At 41.7% G+C, this 17,500-nt stretch overlaps 1 protein-coding gene across 1 annotated transcript in view; it reads right to left on the bottom strand.

The window, feature by feature from the left end:
• Positions 1-10,214: 10,214 nt before the first annotated feature.
• Positions 10,215-17,500, bottom strand: part of orai1a (ORAI calcium release-activated calcium modulator 1a) — an 8,922-nt gene continuing 1,636 nt past the window's right edge. The window contains exon 2 of the mRNA XM_060881922.1: positions 10,215-13,358. Coding sequence (XP_060737905.1) covers positions 12,783-13,358 — 576 coding nt within the window. The 3' untranslated portion in view covers positions 10,215-12,782. The remainder of the gene's footprint in view (positions 13,359-17,500) is intronic.

Here is a 17,500-nt window from a genome sequence, read left to right as displayed (position 1 = left end):
TGAAACCACCTACAAGTCCCGACTTCATTCATCTAAGATTTCTAAAAATGATTACTGACTCGGTCGGGTCAGGTTTAGCGTCCTTTTTTAACAAATGTCTTTTAACTGGCTGTGTCCCGCATGATTTAAAAGTGGCTACTGTTACGCCTCTCCCCTAACTCCATCCGTCTATCTTAAAAAAATTCCGCCTTATATCTCTCTTACCTTTTGAGTCATGGGTGGGACTGTCAGGCACATATCTAAAATGCTCTCAGTCATACCTATCAAACAGAAAGTATGTAGTTAAACTGGGTGACTTTTCCTCCTCCACTGCTCTGCTGTCTTGTGGTCTTCCTCAAGGATCAAAAACCTCAAAAAAAATCCTTAAAACCTGATCAACAAGTTTCCACTGTCATTGGATCGAGTTTTTATCAGCTACGCATTTTATCCAAAATTAAGCACTTTTTAACTGACAAAACCTTAGAGATGGCAGTACATGCTCTAATCACCTCTCGTCTAGACTACTGTAGCTAGACTACTGTAAGTCTTCTTCTGAGGACTCTTCACTGGTTGCTTATTGAATACAGAATTCAGTTTAAAATACTTTTATTTGTTTTTAAGTCCTTGCATAATCAAGCTCCTATTTATTTATCTGAATTATTACATCTTTACTCTCCTTCCAGAAGCCTAAGATCAGGCGACCAGAACCTTCTCACTGTTCCCTTTACAAGACTTAAGCGTAGAGGAGATCGAGCTTTTTCAGTGATTGGGCCTCAGCTTTAGAATGATTTGCCCACAGAGTTAAGATTATCACCTCTCTGTCCATTTTTAAGTCCCTTTTAAAAACGGATGTTTTCTTTGGCATATCTATAGTTTTTCCATTTCATTTTAATTTGGTTTAATCCTACATTTGTTCTTCTTATTCTTTGTTTTAGTGTTTTATTGTGTATTATTATTATATTGTTTAATTCTATTTGCTTTCATTATCTCTTGTCTTAGTATGATTTATTTTTGTTTCCTGTGTATTTTTACTAACACTCTTTTATTGTACAGCACTTTGGTCAGTCGTTTGGCTGTTTAAATGTGCTATATAAATAAACTGAACTTAAACTTGATAAAAAAAAATAAAGAATTTTCATTTCTGTCCTGAAACTGAGCACAACTCTGTTTATTTTTGTGAGAATAATTGTATAAAACAATCTTTTCTGATAATGTTGCAGACTTTTTAGATGGAGCACATTGTTCTTTCTCTCTCACACACACACTCTCCCGCACACCCACACATAAACATTCCTTCTCTACCTTACACATACACACAGGTGCCTTGACCTTAGTTTAACCCCCTCCCCACCATAGTGGGACCCCCTGCTTTGCAGGTATTGCACTTGCAACACCGAAAGCAGTTATAAGAAACATGATACTTTGGCTGGGAAGTTCCTACATTGAGATAACGGCCAAGGCTGCTTTTGTGGACACTAGCATTAAGCTCTGCACACACACATTACGCCATCCTTCTTCTTGTACGACTATATATTCCTGTTTTACTTAATAAACTTCGGAACTTCTCTCTGAAAGACTTTGACTAGTGTGTTCATTGAGACTTCCCCGAGTACTCGCCGGGAACCAGAAACCGAGCAGAGGCCAGAGAGGCTGAATTTAAGGTTATCCTGCGCCAAGAGCAGATGAAAGAATGGTTACCCTGTCCAGGCGACAGATGAGAAAATCCTTACAGTTTTGGGGGCTCGTCCGGGATACCAGTATTCGGGTAAGTGCTGATTTGGTATCTTGTCATACCAGTTAAAGTGTAGGCACTTACCTCGTATACTGGTATCTATATTTGGGGATGTCAGTGTTCGGGCAAGTGCTGATTGGTATCTAGTCATACCGTTCAAAGTGTAGACACTGTGCTGATATCCATATCCATGTATAGCCAAATTGATATTGTCGGATGTATGCACGATGTGTAAGGGAATTCGTCACTGGTTATTGAACCAGTGAAATAGCGTGCGCAGAAAACGTCTCTATGGTTAGAGGCTATAAATTTATTTGATCGCCCTCTCTGTCTCGGTCGCAGGTCTCCAATTGTGTTGTGTTGATTGTGGTGTGTTAATTGTGTTGTGTTGATTGTGTTGTGTTGATTGTGTTGTTTGTGTGTAATAATATTGGTTGTACCTGTAGTTGGACATGGGTAATTCAGGAACGAAATATCCTAAGCCAGACCACGAGGAAACTCCTCGTGACTGGATGAACCGTTGTGGTCTAGGTTGTTATACTACCCCCGGCTAGATAATTTAGCAGGATGGACCGAATCACAACCTCAGTTTTTGACATATCCTCACGGTGGTACTTTTAAACCTGAATATTTGGCATCTGCTTACATTCAAATATATGATGGCTTTGGTGACTCTGATTGGGATTATCAGTGCATGACGGACGGTTATAAGAAATGGCTAGAAATGAAACCAATCTGGGATAAATATCACTCTATTCCAAACTTGAAAGTGGAATTAAAATCTTTGCCGAAGTTTGATCCCCAAATTAAACCGAAATCGCCATTTGCTTCACACATCCAACTGCCACCGTATAATGATAAGGGGCCGTTGGCAACTGTTGCAACTCTATATCCTAGTTTAAGCAGCGTTGATCCTTCTGTTACTTCATCGGCCCCGGTAGCAGGCTGCGCCGCTGTAATAACTAAAAACTCACTCGATATTAAGCCAGATACTGACGCTCGCACTAAGCTGCAAGGTACGCCATGAAATGATGAGACAGACACAGACACAGATAATAATGGCGATGCTGTTTCTGGTTCTGGGTCAGATAACAACCCCCCATTCTTTAATGCCACTGTTGGTTCCGCTCTTAATGCGGCATGCGTCTGGTCAACGTCCGAAAAGGGACCGATTATCAATCCACCGTCAATAGGGGATTTAAAGGACATCATTAAAATGCTCCCATCCCCTTCAAAACCACTTCACTATGTAGACATGTTACTAAGAGCCACCCGTCATAATCAATTGACCGGGGCTGATTACAGATTTATATTGCATGCGACTCTTGGAGATAATTATGATGAAACTGATCTCATTGCCAGAGTACCTTGTTTGGACCCTAGTAGTGATGAAATAAAAACAGAAACTAAATCAGAAACGGAGCGTGACGGGGCAGGAAAGAAGAAGGGAGCCACAAAAAAGACTACACACCATTTGTACTGGGCCACTCCGGATGCCCTACCGGCCTTAAAAGAGCAGTTGACTAAATATTTGTTGCAAAGACAGCAGGCTAATCGTGATTTGTCTCAAGTAACTAATTGTAAACAGGAGAAGAATGAGCCGACTTCCAAATTTCTAACACGGTTTAAAGAGACATGGACGCTGTTGGGGGGAATGGAGTTGGATGAAAATGCCGCTAATCCTTTGTTCCTCACAACCTTCATGAATAATTGTACATTTGAGGTGCAGAAGGTTCTTGAATATCAGCTCACAGATTGTAGTAATATGACAGTTAAAACTCTAGGGGAGAGAGTGCACACCATGGAAGGCGATGGTATTTTAGAAAGTAGTATGCCTCGCTGTGGCTGAAGGAAATGTATGGCTGAAGGGAGAGGCCGGGGAAGAGGAGGAAGTAATTCATACTCCCGAAGCCCCGGCACCTGTTTTTAATGTGGTAGGAATGGGCATTGGATTAATGATTGAAGGAAAAGACTTAGAGAGATGGGAGATGTTCCCGTAGGTCCCCTTCCAGCACTGCCTCCCCAACCACCCCAGGCAAATCCCTACCACGCATAGAGATGCCCACAGAGTGCGACCATGCTACATTGTACATATGAATCACATCAGGTAAATGAAATGCCTTTTCTTGAGTTATGTGTAAGTGGCACAGTACAGTATATTCTTTCCTCTTTGATACAGGAGCTACAATAATCAGTAATGGGGAAGCAATATGAGGGTCCTCTCTCAGGGGGATCCGTTAGCTCTGTGGGAATAGAAGGGGTCACAAAAGAAACGCCTTTTACTCCAGCCCTCCTCGTCACATGTCCTTCTGATCCTAACATTTTTCTACATCACCAATTTGTTTATATGTCAGAATGCCCTTTTAATCTTTTGGGGAGGGATCTCATGAGCAGGCTACACGTTTCTATTAGCTTCTCTGGCTCTAAACTTGGTGTTTCTGTTCCTGAGTCTGCTCCACTGTCACATTTATCTGATATGACGTTTAACGACTGTTTTCTCTCTACCACACAGAAATCACCATCCCCATCTTTTGCATTACTAGACACTCTACCGCCCTCATTGTGGGCTGATCATAAGAATGACGTGGGTCTCGTGCAGTGAACACCCTACGAAGCACCCTTTGTCTGAAGCTAAATTGCAGGGCGTGGATGGAGTTTTACAATCTCTTCTACAACAGGGAGTAGTCAAACCATGTGTAATTTCATACAACACTCCTGTCAATCCGGTCCCAAAACCGGATGGTTCCTGGCGCTTCACACAAGATTTGAGGAAAATAAATGACATCATCATCCCTGTGGCACCTGTTGTGCCAGATGTGGCCTCAATTCTCACCTCAATTCCATGTGAACATACTTTTTTTTCTGTTATTGACTTATATTCTGCTTTTTTCAGTGTTCCTGTCAAAGAGCAGACGCAGCCTCTCTTTGCCTTCACACACAGGGGGCGGCAGTATACGTGGACACACCTACCACAAGGGTATATTGATTCTCCAGCAGTGTTTTCTGCCGTTGTAAGGGATGGATTATGTGATCTTGTTCTCCCCACTGGTTGTCTTGCAGTATGCAGATGACCTCCTAGTCTCCGCAGCCTCTGAAAAACTCTGTGAACAAGCCTCCCTCTGCCTCCTTCGCCATCTAGCTTCAAAAGGCTTCAAGGTTTCAAAACCCAAGTTGCAGTTCTGTCTGCCTACGATGAAGTATCTGGGGTTTGAACTCTCACAAGGCAGAAAAAAACTCTCTCAAGACCATATACAGGTAAACCTCAATACACGGCCTGATTTCCTGGGACTGATAAACTACTGCCGTCAATGGATACCTGACTGTTCTTACTATGACAAATGCCTCCGGTCCGCAATCTCCCACAAGGACCCAATGCAACATCTGCTAACATGGACTCCTGAAATGCTCGAAGCGTATGAGGCTCTGCAGACGGCTCCACTCCTGCTCTGGGGCTCCCGAACTATGCGAAGGAGTTCCCTCTCTATGCCTGCGAGCATTAGGGCATTGCCTCTGCTGTCTTGGCCCAGGAGCATGGGGGGGGCATGAGACCATGTGCATTCCTGTCTAAAACGCTTGATACTGTTGCCCAGGGCTTACCAGCGTGTCTCCGGGCTGTGGCCGCCTGTGCTGTGATGGTACAAGATGCTGAGAAAATTGTCCTGTCTCATCCCCTGATCTTACATTCACCACATCAGGTAAAACAGGTCCTTCAGAACTTACAGACTCAACATATGACGGCACAGAGGAGGTCAGGTTATGAAACTATCTTATGTTCAACCAGTAATCTAGAAATTAAAGCCACCTCCTCATTAGATACGTTAGGTCACGCTCTTGCACGTCTATTTAGAACTCAGGATGTCACTGCACGACACTCCGCATGATTGCTGTGATGAAGTCATTCACTCTACTAGCATTCGCCCTGATTTAGAATCCACTCCATTAAATACAGGCGATTTGCTATTTGTTGATGGCTCTTGTTCAAAGCCACATGATGGTCACTTTCTGTGTGGATATTCTCTGTGTGCTCTGCCTGATGTTGTTGTTGAAGCTTACTCTTTACCTTTTATGTCTGCACAGGCAGCTGAACTTTTTGAACTCTAACTCGTGCATGTATTCTCTCTGAGGGTAAGGATGTAACAATTACACTGATTCACATTATGCTTTTGGCGTTGCCCATGATTTCGGACGAATTTGGCAAACGCGTGGTTTCCGCTCCGCCGAGGGGAAACTTATTTCCCACTCTTCACTGGTGCAGGACCTCATCACTGCCTGCCATCTCCCTCGTTCCTTAGCTATAGTCAAAACTAAAGCACACACACGTGATGATACTATTGAGGCGAGAGGCAACTCTCTGGCAGACCGGGTAGCTAAACAAGCGGCACAAGCTCAAGTGCCCTTTCCGTCACCCTCTACTCCTATTAACACCTCCTTCCTCTCCTCCACTCTCATTCCCAACTTAGATCTCCTGTCTTTACAATCTTATGCTACACCTAATGACTCCACCTACTGGCAAACCCAGAATTCGTACATCGCCTCTGATGGCCTCTGGTACACCTCCAATGGCCGTCTTTGTCTCCCGTCTCACTGCCTTCCCTTTCTCGTGCACGAGTTTCACGGTGTTACACATCGCGCCCGAAGAGGGGTATGGGAAGATATGAATAAACTCTTTTGTGTAGCTAATTTAAAAGGTACAATAGACTCAATCTTATCTAGATGCCTAACTTGTGCTCAAAATAATCATACCATGAAAATCTTCCAATACCAACTGCACCATTTTCTGAATGGCAAATTGATTTTACACACATGCCACCACAGGGGCCTTTCAAATATCTCCTGGTGATGGTAGATAAGTTCTCAAGGTGGGTAGAGGCTTTCCCCTGTCAGCGAGAAAATTCTAAGGTTGTTACACGTATTCTGGCCAAAGAAATCCTGCCGAGGTATGGTGTCCCACACGCTATTGACTCAGACAAAGGAACGCCATTTACTTCCAAAATAACACAAGATCTGTGTAAGTACCTGTCTCTGTCATGGTGCTTTCATATTCCTTATCATCCCCAATCCTCAGGTATAGTGGAAAGAACTAATCGAACAATTAAGGATAAGTTGACAAAAGCTATGCAGGCGACGGGTAGCAAAACCTGGGTTGATTTGTTACCCGCTGTTCTAGCAGAAATGAGAATGACACCACAAAAAGACATCCATTTGTCACCACACGGAATTATTTTTGGTCGTCCGTTTCCCACACCTGGAAGAAGGGTAAGCCAGCTATAGGTACAACTAATCTTGATGTGCATATCGCTGAGTATTCAGCTGCCCTGATTGACACTTTATCAAAACACTATGAACAAATTTCAGCAGCTATACCTGTCATTTCCAAGGCACTGACCCGTCTCTTTCAAGTGGGAGATATGGTACTAATTAAATCATTAAAACCTAAACCGGGGGGCACGGTGGCTTAGTGGTTAGCACGTTCACCTCACACCTCCAGGGTCGGGGTTCGATTCCCGCCTCCACCTTGTGTGTGTGGAGTTTGCATGTTCTCCCCTCTGGGGTTTCCTCCGGGTACTCCGGTTTCCTCCCCCGGTCCAAAGACATGCATGGTAGGTTGATTGGCATCTCTGGAAAATTGTCCGTAGTGTGTGATTGCATGAGTGAATGTGTGTGTGTATGTGCCCTGCGATGGGTTGCCACTCCGTCCAGGGTGTATCCTGCCTTGATGCCCGATGACTCCTGAGATAGGCACAGGCTCCCCGTGACTCGAGGTAGTTCGGATAAGCGGTAGAAGATGAATGAATGAAACATAAACCATTGGGCGAAAGTAAATATGATGGGCCAGCGGAAATAGTCGCGACTACACGCACGGGTGTACTAACTGATCTTTTTCCACAGTGGATCCATGCTACCAGGGTGAAGAGATGTCCTCCAGGGGTCGAGTCCGCTGTGAATGCATAAAAGTATTCTCTGTGTAACACCATTTTCTTTATGTTACAGAGATACAGCCTTTTAACCCTTCCATGAGTTTTCTAGAAGTTGCTTTCAATCTCTCGGCTTCTCCCACCATCACTCCACGACGCTCAGCAGTGACCCCACGGACCCTTCTGTGCCGGCTCTTTGGACATCATTAAAGCTGCAGGAGGTGACGGAAAAGGCTGGAGAGAACTGAACGACCATATCTAGTTGAGTACAGGACACACAACCAGTGACCAGTATGACTCTCGCTGGCGTTTAAAATTCTTTCTTAAAGAATGGAATAGTATTTCCCTGTATCAGTCTAGAACTACTATGCAGAGCTATCATCCTGCCAAGCTTCAATTTCCTTTTTGTTTTACTAGAAACGGTTCTTATTTTCTGGGAAGAAATCCGCCTAGCATAGTAATCATACCTTCTATGAATACACTGATAATTGCACCTGCCCTGCAAATCTGACTTGTTCGATATTACATCCGGGCAACGCCTCTTTGGGCCTGCCTCTAGATTGGTATTGGGTGTGTGGAAAACATGTATATACTAACCTAACTCTTGATTGGGCCGGAACATGTGCAGTCACGTAATTTGCTTCACACTTATCTATAGTCAAAGGTAATTGCACCCATAATGTTCGTCACAAAAGATCTACTAATGATCCACCCTTCCCACCCCGTGAACATCAATTAAAAACTAAAGTTGCTAAGTTCTGGGATGCCATCTTTCCCCAATATGGTGTCACCCAGTTATGGAATCAGATCGAGGTCACTCACTATTTTTTAGCTACTTTCACTAATGAAACACTCCAGGCTATGGAGGGAGTTCGTTCAAAGCTCACTGCTCTTCGTCTGACTGCCATACAAAACTGCATGGCCTTAGACATGCTCCTTGCAGAAAAAGGAGGTGTCTGCACTGTTATAGGTGACAGCTGTTGCACATTTATACCCGATCATGATGATGCCCATGGATAGATAGGACAGGCAGTTGAGAAAATGCGTAAGACGACTGAGGCCATTAAAGAAGATGAGAAAGGCGATCGCACTGGGTGGGGATTGTGGTATATTTTGTTTCGTCAGTGGACTCCATATTTGTCTATGATTGTTCCTGTACTGGTTATTTTGCTTTTATTGTTCCTTTGTGGCCCTTGTATTCTTCAATGTCTTCAATCAATGTTACATTGTATGATCTCTGGGTATCAACACATCCCCAGAGTATCAGAGTATTATCCTATTCCTATGCAAGGTAAATAGATAATGTATGTATTTAGTATCTGAGAAGTGACTGAGGGTCTGGCCCAGGCCATGCAACATACTAATAGTGATTACTCGTTTAGCCCGGCTTCCAGAGAAAGATAGATAATCATATATGAGTTGTTTATCCATTATAAGTTTATCATGGATAAAAGAGGGGAATTGTGAGAATAATTGTATAAAACAATCTTTTCTGATAATGTTGCAGACTTTTTGGATGGAGCACATTGTTCTTTCTCTCTCACACACACACTCTTCTGCACACCCACACATAAACATTCCTTCTCTACCTTACACATACACACAGGTGCCTTGACCTTAGTTTAACCCCCTCCCCACCATAGTGGGACCCCCTGCTTTGCAGGTATTGCACTTGCAACACCGAAAGCAGTTATAAGAAACATGATACTTTGGCTGGGAAGTTCCTACATTGAGATAACGGCCAAGGCTGCTTTTGTGGACACTAGCATTAAGCTCTGCACACACACATTACGCCATCCTTCTTCTTGTACGACTATATATTCCTGTTTTACTTAATAAACTTCGGAACTTCTCTCTGAAAGACTTTGACTAGTGTGTTCATTGAGACTTCCCCGAGTACTCGCCGGGAACCAGCAACCGAGCAGAGGCCAGAGAGGCTGAATTTAAGGTTATCCTGCGCCAAGAGCAGATGAAAGAATGGTTACCCTGTCCAGGCGACAGATGAGAAAATCCTTACAGTTTTCATTCTAAATGACTTTTTATTTTAATAAATAATAAAGTATATAAACAATTCAGTGTAATTACACACATACTGGTTTAGTTACAGTATCTGTAATAATCCTGTACAGTTTAAATAAAAAAGGCAGAGTCAAATAAAATTAATGAGTTTGCAGGAAAATGTCACACTTAATAATAATGATAATAATAATAATAGTTTGCGTCTCCTATAAGCAGTAAATAATTCATAAATGTAAAAACGCTGATGTCTAGTTTAAATGAGGATTTGTTTAACATGCAGTATTAAGAAACATTTGTTTTATTTTATTTTACATAAAATATTAGTTTAGAAGAAATTTACTTCACCTCAGATCAGTTATTAATAAAACATATTTCAGAAGAAACGTTCAGCGGATATGACATCAGGGACCTCTAGTGGACAATACATGAAATACACAATTTTGTCTCGTGATTTTTATTTTATTTTATTTTGTTTGTTTTTCTTATTATTTCTACAGACATGTAACTTGTAATAAAAGTTTTCCAACATTTAGAAAAATCTAAAAAAAAATCTTAAAGCAGTCCAAGAGTTTGGAGTTCTGATTTATTCACTACAGAGAATTTGGTGATTATTGTAACAAACATCTGATGAAATATACACACATTAAACACAATATTGTGATACAGAAACATTTAAAAGAACTTTTTTGTCCCGTCTTTAGAACCGTTTGAGTTTCAAAGTTTAAATCTGAATAATTTTAAATGAACATTTTGGGTTTAAAAAGATGAAATAAAACATCAGTAGAAAGTCACACTGTGTAAAATACTGAAATACTGAACAGAGGCTTAAAGCTGGAGATCAGGAGAGAAGTAAACACCTCAAACACTACAGCAGGAGTCTGGCTCAAAAACAGAAACACTTCGTCTGGAGAGGATCAGCGGCTGAGACGAGTTCAACACCGACTCAATGTGTGTGTGAAAGGGCTCACATGAGGACACTCACATGAGGCACTCACACAAGGACACTCACATGAGGACACTCACATGGGGACACTCACACAAGGACACTCACATGAGGACACTCACATGAGGACACTCACACAAGGACACTCACATGAGGACACTCACACAAGGACAGTCACATGAGGACACTCACACAAGGACACTCACATGAGGACACTCACATGGGGACACTCACACAAGGACACTCACATGAGGACACTCACACAAGGACACTCACATGAGGACACTCACACAAGGACACTCACATGAGGACACTCACACAAGGACACTCACATGAGGACACTCACATGAGGACACTCACACAAGGACACTCACATGAGGACACTCACAGAAGGACACTCACATGAGGACACTCACACGAAGGCACTCACATGAAGACACCAACACGAGGGCACTCACATGAGGACACTCACATGAGGACACTCACACAAGGACACTCACATGAGGACACTCACACAAGGACACTCACATGAGGACACTCACACAAGGACACTCACATGAGGACACTCACACAAGGACACTCACATGAGGACACTCACACAAGGACACTCACATGAGGACACTCACAGAAGGACACTCACATGAGGACACTCACACGAAGGCACTCACATGAAGACACCAACACGAGGGCACTCACATGAGGACACTCACACGAGGACACTCACATGAGGGCACTCACACAAGGACACTCACACGAAGGCACTCACACGAGGACACTCACACAAGGGCACTCACATGAGGACACTCACATGAGGGCACTCACACAAGGACACTCACATGAGGGTACTCACACGAGGACACTAACTTAGGGCTTCCTGAAAAGCAGTTGAGCTTTAATCAGAAGGTCATGAAGAATATTAAACTCTGATTGTTTGTTTTATCTGAAATTATTTTTTCATTTATTCAAATATTTTTAAAGTGACGTAATCGTAAAGTGTCAAACTTGTAAAACACTGACACATGGTTACATTATAATAACAATATCACTATTTGGGGAGAAAATGGGGGTAAAAATGTATAAAAATAATAATAAACACACTATTAAGTGAAAAAGAAGGAAATTGCTTGGACTTTTCTGGCCCTGAAATTAAATTTCATCCCCCGCTAGAGTATGTTACTGCGCTAACATTAACACCACACACACCACACACACCGTTAACGTACATGCTAACGCTAACAGCACACTCAGTAACACTGTCTGCTTTCATCATTTAAAATGAAATATTTTAAAATAATTACAAACATTTCAGAATATTTTTACCCCGTTTTCTTCCAACATTAGCTCCGCCCACTTTAATAGCCCCGCCTATATTAGTGTGTGTTGTATAGGACGGTTTATTTATTAAATCCCTAATTTTAATGAAAGTAATCCACATTTTACATCCTGCAGTTACAATTAGATCAGATTTAGATCAGAGATCATTAAACACCACAAACAGACCGAGATACAAGTATTATATAAACTGGTACAGGTGGTTACTTTGATTAGCGCATTAGCATAAATTCTAATTTATTTCTAAAATTTGTAAATAGTTCACCAACATAAAAGTTTTGCTTAGCTAATTAGCATTATCTTTTAAATTTTATTGGTTCACTAATCAATCTTTTTTTATATATATGTTTTTTACAAACATTTATTGTTTTGAACACAGATGAATTAGCATGAACTTGGATGAATCTCTGGATGTCTTCAGTGAAAACAGAGCAGATGTGAACTGGAGGTTTGGTGTTTAATCGCTGATCTACTTCTTTTTCAGCACATTGTTAACGAGCTCGTTAGCAGTTAGTGACTCGTTAAGAGTATCATTAACTTTCAGCAGTAAAGTTAGACGCTAGCTAGCATCTATAGCTCAGGCTAGTTATCCATCATCCTTTACAACAGTTGCTGTGATGCTGTGACTATAAATCATGTTGAAGACGTAAAATTGTAGCCTCAGTTTAGCTCCTACTGTTTAAAGCCCCGCCCACTTCTGAAAACAAAACAATAACAGCACAATTTCACAAAATAAAAGACGAAGAAAATGAGTCAGTTCTTTTAGTATAAAGAGTGTCTATAAAAACTTGGCATCTTTTATAAAGACGCTAACGTGAACTGACGCTGTGTTGATTTAGGATCCCGTTGCCATGGCGAGGGTTCAGGGGAAGTGTGCAGGAGCGTTCTGGATGTTTGGAGCCTCCACTCGATTGTCGAGCTGATTCTGAAGCCTGGTGAGGTTGGAGAGCTCCTCAAGTTCCTGAAACTGACGGTCGGTTTTGTGGCTGACAAGCGAGCGATAAAAATGGACAGCGAAGATGATGAAGACGATGCCACAGGGGATGATGATGAAGGTGGAGGCGTAGGCGGCGGCCTCTCCGGCACTGATCCCGGTGGAGTTAGAGGCCTCAGCGACATCTTTCAGCGAAATTTTCTGCGGGAGGAATTTGACCCAGCAGAGCAGCAGAACCTCGATCAGGAACAGGAAGGTGCCGATGACGGTGGAGAAGGCCCAGGCGAGCTCCACGTGATGGTGCATGCGCTCGTGAGGAGACTCCTTCACCGAGTTCAGGTTGTGAACGTTACTCACGGCCTCAATGTTGGGCAGGATGCAGGTACTGATCATCAGGGCAAAGAGATGGACTGCAACCAACACCGTGGTGCAGGCGCTGAACGCAATCAGGAGCAGGGGCGGGTACTTGTAATCACGCTCCAACTGCACCTCCACCATCGCCACCTGGACACAACAACAACACAACACACTGTACCGTAAATAAATAACAACTCCACACACTGTACCGTAAATAAACAACAACACAATCCACTGTACTGCAAATAAACAACAACAACACAATCCACTGTACCGTAAATAAATAACAACTCCACACACTGTACTGCAAATAAATAACATCAAAACAATCCACTGTACCGTAAATAAATAACAACACAACACACTGTACTGCAAATAAATAACAACAAAACAATCCACTGTACCGTAAATAAATAACAACACAACACAATGTACTGAAAATAAACAACCCAACACACTGTACTGCAAATAAATACCAACTCAACACACTGTACTGCAAATAAACAACGACAACACAATCCACTGTACTGCAAATAAACAACAACAACACACTGTACCGCAAATAAACAACAACAACACAACCCACTGTACTGTAAATAAGCAACAACTCAACACACTGTACCGCAAATAAACAACAACAACACAACCCACTGTATTGTAAATAAACAACAACACACTGTATCGCAAATAAACAACAACACAACCCACTGTACCGTAAATAAATAACAACACAACACACTGTACCATGAATAAATAACAACTCAACACACTGTACTGCAAATAAACAACAACAACACAACCCACTGTACTGCAAATAAACAACAACAACACACTGTACCGCAAATAAACAACACAACCCACTGTACTGCAAATAAACAACAACACACTGTACCGCAAATAAACAACAACAAAACCCACTGTACTGTAAATAAACAACAACAACACACTGTACCGCAAATAAACAACAACAACACAACCCACTGTACTGTAAATGAACAACAACACAACACACTGTACCATAAATAAATAACAACACAACACACTGTACTGCAAATAAACAACAACACAACCCACTGTACTGCAAATAAACAACAACAACACACTGTACTGCAAATAAACAACAACAACACAACCCACTGTACTACAAATAAACAACAACAACACAACCCACTGTACTACAAATAAACAACAACAACACACTGTACTGCAAATAAACAACAACAACAATACACTGTACTGCAAATAAACAACAACACAACCCACTGTACTGTAAATAAACAACAACAACAACAACACACTGTACCGCAAATAAACAACAACACAACCCACTGTACTGCAAATAAACAACAACAACACACTGTACCGCAAATAAACAACAACAACACAACCCACTGTACTACAAATAAACAACAACACAATACACTACCGTAAATAAACAACAACACAAAACCATAAATAAACATCAACACAACACACTGTACTGTAAATAAACATCAACACAACACACTGTAACGTTAATAAACAACAACACAACACACTGTACTGAAAATAAACAACAACACAATGTACCTTAAATAAACAACAACACAATATACTATAGTGTGATTAGACAACAACACAACTCAATGTGCTGTAAGTAAACAACACCACAATGTAAATAAACAATAACACAACACGACACACTGGACCATAAATAAACAACATCAACACAACACACTGTACCATAAATAAACAACATCAACACAACCCAGTGTAAATAAACAACATCAACACAACACACTGTACTGTAAATAAACATAATCACACCCTGTGTAAATAAACAACAACACAACACACTGTACTGTAAATAAACATCATCACAACCCTGTGTAAATAAACAACAACACAACACACTGTACCATAAATAAACAACATCATCACAACCCAGTGTAAATAAACAACAACAGAACAACACACTGGACCATAAATAAACATCAACACAACACACTGTACTGTAAATAAACATCATCACAACCCAGTGTAAATAAACAACATCAACACAACACACTGTACTGTAAATAAACAACATCAACACAACTCAGTGTAAATAATAAACTCATTGTGACTCCACAGTAAACAGGTCACTAGAGTTACTTCATCACAGAGGAAGTTAAAGCCACAGAGAAATGACCAGCTTCCTGTCTCCAGACTTAAACCTTCACTGACAGGAAACACCACACCCCTGATACACACACACACACACACGCACAAATACATACACATACACACACACACCCCTGATACACACACACAAATACATACACACACCACTGATACACACACACAACTCATACACACACACATCACATATACACACACACACACCTCTGATACACTCATACACACACTCCACTCATACACTCACATACACACACACCACTGATACACACACATACACACACAGATACAGTGTGTCTATCAGTGTGTGATTTAGAAGAGCCCCATATAAGGTCATGTCTACACAGAGACAGATGATTCCACTGCTCACACACTCCCATGTACACACATGTGAGGATGATGGCTCAGTCATACAGATTCTGACGTGCCAGAACATCAGCACACACACACACACACACACACACACACACACACACACACACACAGACAGTCATTTCCCACTGCTCAGTGTTAAAAGTGAGCATTAAATTAAACTCTCTTCCTCTCTCTAATATCAGATTAAATGCATTATTAGATTAGATAGATTAATCTGATTACTCCAGAGGACTCCTGCATATTTGTTGTATTTTGTATTAGTATGACCATGTCAGGGTGCAGAGCAAGGAGAGAAGCTTTCAGATGAACAGCACTCAGTTTGATGAGAAGTGTAACCTCCTACTGCTTCCTGCTTTCCAGAAACTCTGTGAGTGTGTGTGTGTGTGTTTGTGTGTGTGTGTTTGTGTGTGTGTGTGTGTGTGTATGTGTGTTTGTGTTAATGACACAGAACGTCTTCATCCTCAGGTTACAGCTTTGACTGTAACAAAGCACTGACATTGGAGACTCCTTCCGTGTTACACAAACATCTCCTTACAGAAAACATCACCATATCAACAATGGTTTATGTGAAGCACCTATACACACACACACACACACACACACACACACACACACCACTGATACACACACACACACCACTGATACGAACACGTACAAACACACACACCACTTATTCACCACTGATACACATGCATACACACCACTGATACACACACACATACCACTGATACACACACCACTGATACACTCATGTACACACACACACCGATACACCACTGATACACATGCATACACACATACGCATACACACACACTACTGATACACCATTCATACACACACACAGCACTGATACACACATACACACACACACCGATACACCACTGATACACATGCATACACACATACACATACACACACACTACTGATACACCATTCATACCCACACACACCACTGATACACACATACACAGACACACACACCACTGATACACACATACACACACACACACCCCTGATACACACACATACACACACCACTAATACACACATACACACACACACACACCACTGATACACACACATACACACACCACTGATACACACATACACGCACACTTCTGAACTGTCTAAAAAAGAGCATATCATGCTTTGCCTCTCTCTAGTGTGACATGTCTGAGTGGGAGATGAAATGGTATCACGGTATCACTGAGTCTTACTTTTGGAGATGAGGAGCATTGTTCAGACAATCAGCAGCTCAGAGTCAGTAAAACACAGCAGTTACATGACCACCAAATCACACACACTCTGCCCTCTTCCACTTAATATCTCCAACTGTTTATTCTCACATGGAGAATGGAATAGACACACAGCGCTGAACCGTGTGTGCTGTTAACAGGACACGGCTACAGAGCACGACATGCCCCCGGGGTGGGGCAAAAACCTTTTACAGAGCATTTAACTGGACACCAACAACACCAGTACAGGATGAGACATCACAACAGTTTACTGTGACCAGCTCTAACATTTAAATGTCCTTTTTACTAAAGTTACTAAAGTATAATAACATAAATATAATGTTAGTAAGGTGCAGGAACATTAAACTCTGAATCACTTCAATAATAACTAGATTTGTAAAGTTCGTCGAGACAAACTTTGATGTTGGCTTTGACGGTGCAAGTATTCGCAAAGGCCGGTGCTTTTTGGAGGCGAGTGGACATAAGGGTTAGTGTTACTTTTGGAGGCAAGTGGACAGAAA

The sequence above is a fragment of the Tachysurus vachellii genome, chromosome 11, assembly GCF_030014155.1.
Source record: "Tachysurus vachellii isolate PV-2020 chromosome 11, HZAU_Pvac_v1, whole genome shotgun sequence".
NCBI classification, from domain to species: domain Eukaryota; kingdom Metazoa; phylum Chordata; class Actinopteri; order Siluriformes; family Bagridae; genus Tachysurus; species Tachysurus vachellii.
Note: the sequence above shows the minus strand (reverse complement) of the source record. Positions and strands in the feature narration are given on the sequence as shown.